The sequence below is a fragment of the Cetorhinus maximus genome, chromosome 1 (genome assembly GCF_964194155.1).
Source record: "Cetorhinus maximus chromosome 1, sCetMax3.hap1.1, whole genome shotgun sequence".
Lineage (NCBI taxonomy): Eukaryota > Metazoa > Chordata > Chondrichthyes > Lamniformes > Cetorhinidae > Cetorhinus > Cetorhinus maximus.
In genome coordinates, this window is record NC_135879.1 from 172,277,389 (window position 1) to 172,292,345 (window position 14,957).

Here is a 14,957-nt window from a genome sequence, read left to right on the forward strand (position 1 = left end):
GATCTTGAAAAAACCAGCTGAGGTTGTTGATTTGCAACACTCAACACAAATGAGAAAGCCTCCTGAGAAACTTGATTTGTAAATAGTCATTAGTGTAAATAATTCAGATGTTAGTAAGTTTGTCAACTATATTTTTTAAGTAAAGGGGGAGGGATGCGGTAAAGTGGAGTACCATGTACATTTAAGAGAATGCAAGTGGACTAACCATGTGACACTACTGACCAATCACTGTACAGCGCGGGCTACTGGTTAACTGTAAGTCTAGAGCTGAGGGTGGTTGTGGGAGCACGCAAAGATTTTGTGCTCTGCCTCATGTTACAATTAACAATCACAGTTTGTTATTATGTTGGTCTCTCTCCATTACTGATACTCTTTCGAGTTATCAACAGTCACAGATTGCAACTCTTTTCAAGTACAATCACAGTTCTTGGTTTCCGGGAGTGGGACATGAACCCACAACCCTCTGATTCAAAGGCGAGGGTGCTATGAACGGAGCCACAATTAACAAGTGTAATTCGAGGTTAATTGACCAGTGAACTCATAGGCTCAAGACATAAAAAGTTTGTTTTGGGAGCTGTTGGAGTTTAGCTGGTTTTGAAGACAGCTGCCAACTCAGAAGGTAAAAAAAACAGTAAGAACTGGGATAAAAGAATACAGGTCTGAACTGGTCTTGTATAACTTAAAATGCAACAGCAGTAAAACTGGGGAATAAAAGTACTGGTCCAAACTGTTTTTTCCCTTCTGGGAAACAGAGGCCACCTAGAAGGGACAGATAGCTGGTCCCAAGCTAAGGTTGGTTGAAAGTAGCTGCCAGAGAGAGACCAGAGCAAAAGGGACAGATAGCAAGTCCCAAGCAAAAAAAGAAAACCCCAAAAATCCTGGGGAGTGGAACAGGAGGACCTCCCAAGCAGACCTTCTAAGCAAAAGAAGGACAAGAACTTGGAAAAGGTCATATCTTGCAGATAATGTCCCAGACACCACCATCACCATCCCTGGGTATGTTCTGTCCCACTGGCAGGACAGACCCAGCAGAGGCGGCAGCACAGTGGTATAAGTCAGGAGGTAGTTGCCCTGGGAGTCCTCAATATCGACTCCAGACCCCATGAAGTCTCATGGCATCAGGTCAAACATGGGCAAGGAAACCTCCTGCTGATTACCTTGTACCGTCCTCCCTCAGCTGATGAATCAGTACACTTTGGAGGAAGCACTGAGGATGACAAGGGCTCAGAATGTACTCTGGGTGGGGGCCTTCAATGTCCATCACCAAAAGTGGCTAATTAGCATCATTACTGACTGAGCTGTCCAAGTCCCAAAAGACATAGCTGCTAGGCTGGGTCTGCAGCAGATGGTGAGGGGACCAACAAGAGGGAAAAGCATATTTGACCTCATCCTCAACAAATTGTCACAGATGCATCTGTCCATGGCAGTGTTGGTAGGAGTGACCACCGCACAGTCCTTGTGGAGACGAAGTCCCACCTTTACATTGAGGACACCCTCCGTCACGTTGTGTGGCACTAACATCATGCTAAATGGGATAGATTTCGAACAGATCTAACAAATCAAAACCAGGGCTGTGGGCCATTAGCAGCAGTAGAATTATACTCGAACACAATCTGTAACATCATGGCCCGGCATATCCCCCACTCTACCACATGTGGCCATCAAGCCGGGTGCCTTTGTCAACAGGAAGGGCTTCCACTCCATGAACATGCAGATAGTGTGTGATCACAGGATGCTGATTCTACAAGTCTGTGCCAGGCAGCTCTCACAACGCCTACATCCTCAGACACTCCCAGGTGCCAGGGCTCTTCAGTGTTCCAGCCCGGCTTGACGGATGGCTGCTGGGTGACAAGGGCTATCCCCTGTGAAGGTGGCTCGTAACGCCTCTCCACCATCCAAGAATAGAAGCTGAGCAGTGGTACAATAGGAGCCACGCCTCCACAAGGGCTGTGGTGGAGAGAACCATCGGTTTTCTCAAGTTGCGCTTCCAATGCCTGGAATAGTGTGACGCTGGTGAGACTTCAGGGCCCTCAGGTGTGAGAGGAGGCCTCTGCTGCACCTCCTCCCGGCCCTGCTCCGCTGATGCTGAAAGGAAGAACAAGGACATTGGATCAGTTAACGCGGAGACAATGTCAAAGTCCATCCCTGTCCCCTGGATCATTATTCGCTCATCCTTCCAAAACCAATGGTCAAGCCATTTTGCACAATTAAATCATTTAACATTCAGCAGTGCTATGGCTGTTGGGAGAACAATGCTGACTTCACTGTTGGGCATAAATACCTGGCTATGGCACCCCAGCCTCACCGACACCGGTGGACCTGGGCGCATGGCGCCTCTCCAGATCCAGGGCCTCCTGCTCAAACCGGCTAAGAATGGCGATCTGCACCTGGCCACCGCCAGTCCTCGCACAGTCTGCCGTGTTATGAGCATTCTTCTCCTGAAAATGAGAGAAGAGTATTGATTAATGGAAATTGTACATGGACTCTCTTCGCGCACGGCCCACTCCAACCAGAGTGGGACATATCAGGGCTCCAGTGTCTCCTCACCCCGCTGCTGCCGAACTCTCACACAAAGGTGCAAGGCCTGTTACACACCCCCATACCCCTCCCTCGGACACATGCTGCCTACATCACATTAGGCACCATACAATATATCCTTCCATAGCAAGGAGACACAAGGACATGGAGCACAGAGGGCTGCAGATGGTTCGTTGCCACGCCACCTTGAAGCTCCCCTCCCAGCATGTCATCACCCTGACTTGGACATGTCCTGCAGTTCAAACACAGCACCTAAGTGCAGCTCCTCCAGGTTGCCTCCAAACCAGTCATGTGGGACTCAGTGTAACACATGCTGCGGGAGCAATACACGTCTCATCACCCTGTCAGGCTGACCTCAGCATGGGCAATATCTGCTGGCCCACCCAGCGAAGGACAAATGCCGTCAATGATTCAATGCAGTCACGACACTAGGAATTGTGGGGACGGGGGAGCAGCAGGGAGGTAAGCCGACCTGCTGGGTTAAATGCCCAGTGCCAACATGGTACTCACCCTGCCAGAGCGCAACAAGTCATTGAAGTGCTTGGTACACTGGATCCAGGTGCGCCGCACCACATCGCGGGAGCTCACCACCTCCGCCACCTCCTCCCAGGCACGTTTCGTCATGTTGGGGGGCCTCCTCCTCCCATCCTGGGGAACCAGCACCTCCAGCCATGCTGCCACTTCCTCGAGGAAGGCAGCGAGGGAGTCATCCGAGACACGAGGAGCACACTGGCCCCCTGCCCTACCCTCCGGCCTGGCATGCCCCACTGGCCTACCCTCCGGACTGGCCTGCTCACCAGAAGACCTCTGCCGTGGGCTTGCATTTGCCATTGTGAGCAGCCTAGAGAAGGCTGCCAGACCTTCATTAAAACAGGCTGCCGGGTCGCCATTGGACCCGGTGGTCTGTCCACGCAAGCAGCCGCCCGCCAACTCCCGCTATCCTCGGGATTCGGGAAATACGCTGGGCGGGCCTTAATTGGCCCACCCATGTAAAATGATGGAGCAGACCCAACCGAGGGCGACGATCGGGTCTGCACCCGCTCCCGCTCTGCCCACTGGAAAATTTAGGCCTATATTGATGATGCTTTTAATGATTTCTTACTGTATTCCTTTCTCTATGTTTTCCAAGATTTTCTCCACCCTCATTTCCTCCTAATTTTCTTTTCCAATCTATCATCTTAGTCTTTGTCATTCTTATTCTGAATTTTTAACCATGGTATGTTCTGACCACTGACACTAAATACTCCCCTACTTTCACTAGTATCTATTCTGGCTCTTTGCTCATTGTAAGACCCAATAGTGGTTCTTTTCTTGTTTGACTTCTTAGTAACTGAGTGAGAAAGGAATCCTGTTTACACTGTAAAATCTCAATTCCCTTTTCTCCTTTTGATAGGCCTTCCTGCTAATTTGAGTGTAATTGAAAACTCCCATTATTATTATTCTATATCTGCTGTTCACCTTGTGGATTTTCCTGTGTATTTCTCTTCCCATTCTTTTCCGCTACATGGTAAGTCTATGGTATTAGGATGATGGATCCCTTGTTATCTTTCAACTCAATCCATATGGAATCTATATCTATCTTACTGCCAGTTACTTTTTTTCTACCGTCATTTTTATCTTTCACTAATACAACTACTCCACTTCTAGTTCTTTGCTTGCTTTTCTAAATGTTATATCCTGCAATACCTATTTGCTAACTCTGTCCTCCATATAAACATGTTTTAGGCATCTCTATTTTACCTGCTTCCTCTGTACAAATTATTGCCTTCAGTCCATCCATTTTGTTTTGAATACTATATACCATTCCAGAGAGAAGTTAAGAATCAACCACATTGTTGTGGGTCTGGAGTTACATGTAGGCCAGGCCAGGTAAGGAGGGCAGATTTCCTTTCTTGAAGGACATTAGTGAACCTGATGGGTTTTTGTGATAGTCTAATAGTTTCAAGGTTACCATTACTGGGACTAGGGCCTGGATTTTACAGGAAGGGGAATTGGTGGGGGGTGGTGTCCTTCTCACCACTGCCCACCCCCCAACTAAAAAGCCAGTCAGGAACCTACAAAAAATCGACCCGCCGGTGGCACAACAAGGAATTTGTGGGACTTCCACTCCTCACTGGGAAAAAGTCGCATCTCGCACCCTCTTGCAGTCCTGACAGCAACCGAGCTTGGTAGTGGGTGCTGCGGGGGCTGCAATCAGGCCCAGGATGAAGGCCCAATGGATCCAAGACTCAGGTAAGGCATGGGTATTGGGCGGGGAGGGATCGGGCACCTTGGGAGTGGTGGAGGGCAAGGGGCTGGTGGGTGTGTGTTTTGCACTGTGGATGGGTTTGAAGGAAGGAAGGCGGCAGAGTGTGCCCCTGATGCCCAAAGGGACCCCCACCCTGAAGATAGTATTTTTTTGAAATAACGAGTTGCCCACTTCCACCTATCTGCTCATGCCAGCCGTGTTATGGCGTGGGTGGCATAATTTTGGGGTCAATTGGCTTATAAGTAAGTTCAATTAAAACTTAATTCTTTATTTCCATATGGCGGGAAGGTAAGCTGTCAATTTTTGGCATCCGCCCACTGTTATGACACAGCAGATGGTAAATGCTGAGCTGCTCAAATCTCAGAGGGAAACTTGAAACAGCTGTCACAACTGCTTTTGCAATTTGTATTCTATTCCGAGATGTGTGCCATCTATTCAGGAGTAATAAGTCCACCAAGTCTTTTTTTTCCAAAATAAAATAAACATTTATTAATAGAAGAAAATATTTTAAGAACACACATGCAAATTACTACTATGATAACTCCTAGCTCCTCTAATTAATGTGACTCCCAGTTACACCTCCATTAAGGCAACAATAAAAACAAAATAGCTTTCAACAGTCCCAGGCAAAGCACACAATACCCTGGACAGTGACATTCACAGTGAGTTTTCCTAGCTTTGGTTCCTATAGACAGCAACTTGATACCTAGAGGCTGGAGACTTTTCATACTTGTGATAGATCTTAGATTGCCTTCTCCTTACACATAACCCAACTCCTTTATACGGGTTTCTCCCTTTTTAATGTAAATTCCATTGTTCCAATCTGTCTTTGCAACATTACTTTTTCCATAATATAAATCTTCCATAGTACCCATATTATCGGTTACCTTTGGGAAAAATAGCCACACTGTTTGGCTTAGTCTTTTGTGGCTATGTTTAACGCCTTACCATCTCTTTGAAGTTCACTACTCTGGTTTATCTAAAAATACAAATGTTTCTCACACCTCACATTTTAAAACTTCAATCAGGTTTACATATTTAGCACTTCAAACCTAGCTTCCCTTTTGATAACTCAAAAGCTCCAGACTAGCTGCCTCTAATTCAGTTAAATATCCCCAACACACCTACACACAGAGAAACTAATCCAAACCCCACTATTAACCTACTTTGACAATAAATCACAAAAATATTATGGAAATTATTATATTTTCATGACACTTACACCCCGTATTATGGGGGATAGCTCAGGTGTTGGTCCAGAAGTTGGTGGGCTTGCTGCCCCTCGTATTTTATGTTCCCCCCACCATTGGAAACATGCCCAGCAGTGAGGCATAAAATCCAACCCTAGGGGCAGAATTTTTACCTCGGCGGGCGCACGCCCTCCCAACCCGCTCGAGCATGAAATGACATGCGATGATGTCGGGTTGGCGGACAGGCGAAAAGGCCAAGCAGCCTTTGCATTATTTTGGAAACCTCATCCATGTGCGGAATGAAGTTTCCAACATCAAATAAAAATTAAATAAAATTTTTAAAATTTCATTTATAACATGATCCCTATTCATGTGACAGAGTCACATGAGGGGACATGTTTTATAACATTTTAAAAATCTTTATTTCTAATTTTTAAAACTCTTCATCTACCTGAGGCAACTCTGCTTCAGGGAGATTTTCAAGCGCTCACTCGCGTGCATGCGCAAAATTCCCCGCTCGCCCTCCTCCCCTGCTCACGCAGGCAGTGCTGAGCGCTGCTGCTCGCGTTTCATGCTGGGCGGGCCTTAATTGGCCGTCAGCAAGAAATCACGCTCCAGCCCCGATCGTGGGCGGCTTCGTCGCTGCCCCCGCCTGGCTCCGCCGAGCCTGCCTGGCAAGGGCAAGATTCTGCCTTAGGTTAATTCCAAATTTATTAATTAAATTTAAATTTCACCAACTTCCACCATGAGATTTGAACCCATGTCCCCAGTACATTGTAACACCTTCCCACCACACGTTTATTGACTTTTAACAGGTGCCAGAATTTATCCTTGCTCTCTGAAGTACACCTCCACATAAACCTAATATAGCTGAATTTCTGCTTTTCACCCCACCAGCCTCCGCATTCAAAGGATCATCCTCCGCCATTTCTGCCAACTCCAGCATGACCACCAAACACATCTTCCCTTCACCCCCCTGTCAGCATTCCATAGGGACCGTTCCCTCCAGGACACCCTGGTCTACTCCTCCATCACCCCCAGCATCTCAACCCCCTCCCATGGCACCTTCCCATGTAATCGCAGAAGGTGCAACTCCTGCCCCTTTACTTGCCCCCCTACTCACTGTCTATCCAGCTTCACCTGTTCTGCCCACCTTCAACAGTATATACTTCAGCACATTTCTACTTCCCTTTAGCTCTGAAGAAGGGTCACATGGACTCGAAACGTTAACTCTGTCTTTCTCTCCACAGATGTTGTCAGACCTGCTGAGTTTTTCCAGCATTTTTTGTTTTTGTCCGCAGTACATTGGCCTGCGCCTCTGGATTACTAGTCCAGTAAGATTACTATTACATCGTCACCCCCAAATTAAGCATGAGATTATTTTTGTAAATCCAGCAACTTGCCCTTTTTGATATAGCTCTGATGTTGATATGTAGATGTTTGATTTTGAGAGAAAGGACCTTGAACCAATTAAAGGGGGAGGGATGGAAGAGCTACCAACTGAGCCATGGCTAACTTATGTAGACTATTTTTCTAAAAGAATACTAGCAGAGAGGAAGAAAAACGTAAAGGGGAAGACAATATCTATACAGATAAAGAAATGTGCTCCAGTTTTATCATTTGTGGCCCCTGAAAAGGAGAGAATCTAACCATCTCCCCTTTGACATTCAATTGCATTACCATCACTGAATCCCTTTCTATCAACATCCTGGGAGTTATCATTGACCAGAAACTGAACTGGACAGGCCATATAATACTGTGGCTACAAGAGGAGGCCAGGGTCTGGGAATTTTGCAGCAAGTAACTCACCTCCTGCCTCCCCAAAGCCTGTCCATGATCTGTCCAAGGTATAAGTCAGGAGTGTGATGAAGTAATCTCCATTTGCCAGAATGACTGAGGCTCTAACTACACTGAAGAAGCTCAACAACATCCAGGACAAAGCAACCTGCTTGATCAGCACCCTATCCGTCACCTTAAGCATTCATTCCCTTCACCACTGATGCACAATGACAGCAGCGTGTACCACATAAAAGATGCACTGCAGCAATTCACCAAGGCTCCTTCAACAGCACTTTTCAAACCTGCGACCTCTACCACATAGGAGGGCAAGAGAAGCTGACAAATGGGACACCACCACCTGCAAGTTTGCCTCCAAGTCATACACCATCCTGTATTATATTATGGGGGAGGCGGTGGCGTTGTGGTATTGTCACTGGACTGGTATTCCAGAAACCCAGGGTAATACTCTGGGCACCAGGGTTTGAATCCCACCACGGCAGATGGTAAAATTGGAATTCAATAAAAAATCTGGAATTGAAAGTCTAATGATGACCATGAAACCATTGCTGATTGTCATAAAAACTCATCTGGTTCACTAATGCCCTTTAGGGAAGGAAATCTGCCATCCTTGCCTGGTCTGGTCTAAATGTGACTCCAGATCCACAGCAATGTGGTAGGCTTTTAAAATGCACTCTGAACAAGGCAATTAGGGATTGGCAATAAATGCTGGTCTAGTCAGCGTTGCCCACATCCCAAGAACAAATATTTTAAAAGTCACCATTCCTTTACTGTTGTTGAATCAAAATCCTGGAACTCCGTTCCTCACAGCACTGTAGGTGAAACTGCACCAGATGGAGTGCTGGCTTTGCCAGGGATGCCCTCATCTCATGAAAGAATAAAAAAAAAGTCTCTCTCAGAGATACCAGGAAAACTTATATGGCTGCATCACTTCTTATGGAACTTCACAAGTGTTAGAGCTAGACTGGCAACATTAAGGAGGAAGTGGATCAGGCAAATAGAATGTAGGTTATTTAGCACTAATAAAACAAGCAAAGAGCTAACTTTACCAAGATTTATACATCCTTTTATCTATTCACATTCAAATAAACAGTAATAAGGTTCTGCACAATACATACACTCAAATTATGAACTTTGGGGCACATTGGAGCAACTGAGGAAAATCTATTGCAAGAGATGTAATGAGAACATTGGACATGTGGGACTAGTGCCATGAGAGTGCAATGCCATGGAGGTGGACCATGGGAGAAAAGTAGTGGAGAAGAATGCAGGATGTGATAGTCAATGTTCCAATTTCAGCTAGTCTGGTGTTGGCCATTTAACTGTATTTCAGGAAGTCTAGAAGAATCAGGAAGAAATTCAATCTTCCAAATTCAAGATTGCAATTGTATGTTCATTTTATAAATAGCTGAGTTAAGAACTAAGCATAGTGATAAAGTCAATGTTTGACTGAAATCACAGGCATTGTATTCAAAATTGGGACAGTTCAGGTTTAAATGTACAAATTACAGGGTCCATGTAATGCAACATTGCAAGAGGGGAGTCATTCGAGTAGGTGTTTGCAAATCACAGATTCCAGAGTTGCAATATGACACTGCTTTAAATGAGTGGAAATAAAGAGTATTTTGTGGGAGCACTGTTGAGAATGTCTGCAGTAAAATGTAGGTGAGGCCTTATTCAGGAAATTGGCAGAACCTGCCCTGCTCAAAGAAACCCACTTTTTATTATTGTGCATTGCACAGCATTAATGGGAAGAGTAAAGGAATGTCCAGTGCAGGCCATTCTTTGTTTTTTGATCAAAAGGTATGGTAGAAACTAAGATAAAATGGGAGTAAAATAAGTTACCATGGGGATGGTTTCCCCTGCATGCAATCGATGTCAGACTATGTGTTCATTATTAACAGGGTCATAATTTTACTTGACAAAGTGCACAGAGAATATCTGCCCAAAAATAACAAAATGCTAAAGTAGCAGGAAAAAGCTAAAACCACAATGCCTGCTTGTTAGTATACACATTGAATAAATATTGAATCTTTCAGCAGGGGAATTAGCTCCTTGGTCATTTTTTAAATACCAACATACACCCGCTTGAAAAGATGTTTATAAAACTTACACATGTTGAAAGCAGATGTAAAATGAATCTTGTGTAAAACTGACATTGGCAAGAATTGACGTGGTAATTTGGCCAGTTTTTTGCATTCATAATTTGGGATACTATCCTTTATTACTGCAACAAAACATGCTGGCAAAATGTGTACACAGTGGGTGCAGTTTCTAAGCCCCCTCTGTGCATGGTACATAGTTCACTACAAGCATGCATTGAAAATGATGGGATATGCACCTTTGATTTTCCAACCCACGCAAACATTGGCCCAGGCAACTTGCAGCTGGTCAGGTTTCAGAAAATCTACTCCAACAATACTGTGCACCCGTGTTTGCATGGCAGAGGCCAATAACTGGAGTTCCACTTTTCTATAGCAGAGTCCCCTTTTCTTGCCTCTGAGGCAGAGTGTATTCAAACTCCAGTCGATGAATTTAGGCACAACCTATGGACTTATTTCCAGTGCAGGAATGAGGGAGGGTTGCTCTGTCTGAGATGCCATCTTTCTAATGAAACATTAAACCAAGGGCCTCATAGTTGGATGTAAAAGATTCCATGGTGGGCATGCAGGCTAGATTCAGAGGAATGGAGAGTATGACAAGATAGCAGTGAGGAGCGCTGGAGGAGATTACAAACATAGGAAGGAGAATGGCCATGAAGGAATTTAAAGCTAAGGAGGAGAATTTTAAAGTTAAGATGTTGGGGCTTCGATGTTGGTTAGCAGAGACAGGAGCCATAGGTGAGAGGGGCTTGGTTTGGGATAGGATTTACTTCTCCAAGTTGGGATTTTGGCATCGTTGGAAAGTCTGGTTATTGTTGTTGACACAACTAAGTGATTGCTAGCCACCTCCAAGGACAGTTAAGAGTCAACCATGTAGGTGTGGCACTGGAGTCAGTAGAGCATGGGAATGGAGATTCAGAGGGTGTTCTCAGTCTGGAGAGTTTTAACTCTATAGTATGAATGCGATGTCACCAACAGATTCTCCACGCAGAATGCAACGAATTGACGGGCTTGATTTCCAGTCAGGTGGGGAGCAGCCCAAAGCAACAGATCAAGGTAGTTCCACACCTCGGCAGGCAGTGCAGTAGATCCCAAGGAAGGAGGAAGGGGCAGTCTATGGCAATGAATCCAGCAGCCTGAGGTGGTGGGATTGATGTTGCAGGTCCGTGTGGTGGTTTTAGTGGGGGGCGGGGGGGGGTCGGGGGACAGTGGTTCAGGGGGTTTAAAAGCCTGGCAGGAAGGCATCAGAAACCTGGGGAGGGGAGTGATCGGAGGCTGGGGAAATCCAGCCATCTACAGTTAAATTCAAAGACTTGAACAAGAATGAATCTCACCATCTCATTATAACATTTAAAGTGCCAACCCACCTCCTTGGAGTGGGTTGGTCAGCTGCCTATCATTGTACGACTGCGATAATTGGAAGTGGGCGGGTTGGAGTTGGGTTTCTGACTTATAACGCTTTAACCCCCTCCCCCAATAATTTCCCCTTAATGTCAGCTATTAATAAAGACCAACAGCCCCAAAACCAAGTCTGTATCCATTGCACATCCACACAGCACACATTCCAGCAAGGGTCATTACATATTGAGCAGGAGTAAGAACTTGGTTAGATTTTTCCTTATCTAGCTCAGTAATACTGCAACCAACGTCAAAAACCTACCAGTGCCTCAAATCAAATCACCAAACAGGGTATAAAACAAAGGCTGTACTGAGGACAATCCTGGTCTGCATAACTTGATGCCATACTTAACTTATAATGTCCACCGAGGTAATTACATATAGCATACTTAAAGCTTTAAACTTATTGTATGGTTACACGTTACAGTATACTTGTGGTCAAAAACAGGACGGTCTAATGCAACTACTGAACAGAGTTTCTTGCACATGCAGGAAAAATGTCTCAAGTATGCCTTCAGAGCTTCTGTATTACTTGGTCTCACTCGCTTGATAATTAACCCAGCTCACACTTGGATTATTGCCATTGTTGGTAGTCTGATTCCATCACCATTCATAAGACAACACCCGAACCACTGGAAACTGGTCCTGAGAAGGTTGTGCTTCTTGCACATGGGAATGATTAAACAACACAACTTTCATCCACTTCTCGCTATAATGTGCGGAAGGGATTGTAAAGCTATTTTCAACTTTTGACAACAAGGAAGAGCAATAGAGATTTTAAAAGAATTCTAAACCTGAGACTTTTATTGAAAAAGCTGACGTATGAAGATTATAATTGATTTAGCCTTTTACATTTGAATCCATCAGTCACTGCGCTCTGGAAGATATATTCCTTTCCAGAGTTTTCCAAATAATAAGTTGAAATGCATTAATAACGCTCCTTAAGTGGATACTAGAGCTACACTTAACATGCTAAGAAGTATAATTAGTTGGCCGGAAGCCTCATTGAACAATTATAGTACCGCTGGGCAGCAAGGAATAAAGATGCAAAAAGCAGCATCTTTTTCGCACGATATGGGACTAATAAACCTGAAACATTTGATCGTATCATCGATTCTCCCCTTTTTACACGTTTCACATGGTAATGAAAAAAATCAAACTTGGAAAAACGGTTTTGTGCCATTAAAGGTAGCAATCAACAATCATCCTCACAAAATTATAAACTGGTTTACAGATAAGCTTTAACTGTCTATGTACAGTAAAATTAAATCTTAAAAAGGCTCCAGAGTCGACAAACTGTAGAATCTCTTGTAACTACTAAATTCAAAGACGTATTTTCTTACCTTGGACCAGGGTTAGGGCTGTGCATTGCAGCTTCCAAGACATGGTTGTTTTTTTTAATGTAGCTCCAAGAACACGGTAACTATTTTTTTGACCTGAGAGGGGGAGAAGGGAGAAGTTGCTGGGATCTGTCTGAATCCAACTTGTTCGAGTGGCAAATTCTGAAAGTTCTGTGGCAGCTAGCACAGGGACTATGAGGAAATCTCCAGGCATTTCCTGTTTGCTGGAAATGACAGAGGATAAAACTCGACTCCACACATTCTGCATTTAGATTGATGACCAGCCTTTTGGATGTATTAGAAATTGCCTGCGGCTGCAGGGCAGGGGCGCATTAAATTTCACTCGTATGTTTACATCAAGCGCAAGATTAAAATCAACGCACGGGTCTCAGACCTCGCTGTAACTGGGGGCGACTGAATCATACGAGGATCACAGAGCTCACTTGAAAGAGTTCATCATAGTGAATTAAACATTTCAGAAAACTAGAGAAATATACAAAGAAAACCACAAAGAGGATGTCCTCAAACAGTCGATGGTTCCACATAGTTTATTTTTTGCCACCTTAAGTGCTATTATGAAAATTGTGAAAAGGTATCGGAACGTGGACTCACTTAGTATTAATAAAGGAATGAATCTTATTAACCTTATTGGGAGAAAGAGCAAGCGCCTTCTTTTTTATCTGCATTACAAGAAACAAGAGTTTTTTTTCAGAACTCATCCCAGATGGCAAAAATTAACAAGAGAAAAGAAAGCTTTTTAAGGAGCACCAGAGATAGCGATAGATAAGCAGCTACAAACCTCAGAGAGGGTAAGCATTTTCCACGTGTCGTGCTAAGAGATGAAAGGCCACTTTGCTGGTGGGCAAAATAACCACATTTTTTAATTGCTAATGTTTAGACATGTCTGAGGACTAATGGGCCATTCATAGAGCATGCTGAGCTTCATGAAGTCTGAGTTCTAGGAAGATAATGACCCAAGGATGGAAGGAAAATTGGCAGATGGTTACTAAAACTACCCTGAAGCAAATCAGAGCTGCTATGGTGCAGGGAATGCATAGCGGGCTGGAGGGAATTATTAGCGGGTGAAGTAAAATAATCGAATTGATTTCATTTGCAGGGACTCCAAAATTAGTCAGAAATGACACTAAGTTATTTTTCTGTTGGTTGAAGTGTCCCATCAATTGGGAGAGATGACTAACGAGTTTGGTGTTCTTCACTTTGTATTTCCAGCATTTTCTATTTTCATTTTAGCTTTCCTTTATTTGAGGTATGTTGCCTTGGTTTTAATGAACCAGTGATTGAGAGACAGTGGAGTCTGCACTTGGTACTGCATTATCTAGTTAATGGAAGCTGGTGTCAACAGTATTCATGTTGAATTTCTAAGTGCTCTTCTGGGCTGGGGGAAGTGCTAGCCAACGGTTTTGATGCTGCAATCTGTCCATGAATTTTGTATATATGGGGGAAAAATTTGTTTACTCATATTTTTGGGCACAAGGATCATGATGCGCCATTACGCCATGCCAGATCCTGTTGAGGCAAACAACATGCAAACTTCATGCTGCCTCCTCATCTAAGTGTGCATCCAATTGTGACACACAATACTGACTGTTAGGAGCATGTTGGTTACAAATCGATTTGTCTTAAAGGAGTCTTTGTAGTCATCTGTAGGTTAACTATACTTCTTTGTTTACTACAAGAACTATTTACATAGTAACAGATATAAGCTAGGAGCTGTCTCCATGCTTAGGTTTATACACATCTCTGCTCAACACCACACTGACCCTGGGTCTGGGGCATGTGCCTTCTTACATCACTGTGTGCACAGTACTGTACTCAGTCTCACATTAAGCCTATGTGTGCCAGACCCTTATACTACATCTCCCCCCAAGTCTTTATCCAATATATTTGGAGTTATACTTCCTGTCTTACATTGTTATCAATCCCATACATTTACATTGTTGTTACTGCATTATCACTATTACCACATTATCACTACCTCATCCGCCCCTTATTCAAGCCCGTGAATTTGTAACCCTTATAACTCTTCCATATCTCAGCTGCAGTTCGTTTGGGGGAGTGGTGGTCTCTGTCACTATTGGTTCTTCCTGTTGATCTGGTGGTGGAGCTGGCATCTGGACATACTTAGATTCTTTTCTTCCGTTCTTTCATGTTGAACCTGGGCTCTTGCATTGATCAGTGGTTTCTGCTACTCTAACTCATTCCTTGTGGGATGGACAAATATTGTGTTCTTCTCCTTGTCACTTCTTTCACTTTTTCCATCGTTTTGTGGGTCAGTTTGATGCTCCCTGTGGCTCAGAAATAGTGTTCCTGTGATGAGAATATG

The 14,957-nt window shown here is 44.2% G+C and overlaps 1 protein-coding gene across 1 annotated transcript in view; it reads right to left on the reverse strand.

The window, feature by feature from the left end:
* The window catches only part of itga1 (integrin, alpha 1), a 322,507-nt gene extending 309,685 nt beyond the window's left edge, over window positions 1–12,822 (reverse strand). Inside the window, exon 1 of the mRNA XM_078550022.1 lies at window positions 12,617–12,822. Coding sequence (XP_078406148.1) covers window positions 12,617–12,659 — 43 coding nt within the window. The 5' untranslated portion in view covers window positions 12,660–12,822. The remainder of the gene's footprint in view (window positions 1–12,616) is intronic.
* Between the last annotated feature and the right edge of the window lie 2,135 nt (window positions 12,823–14,957).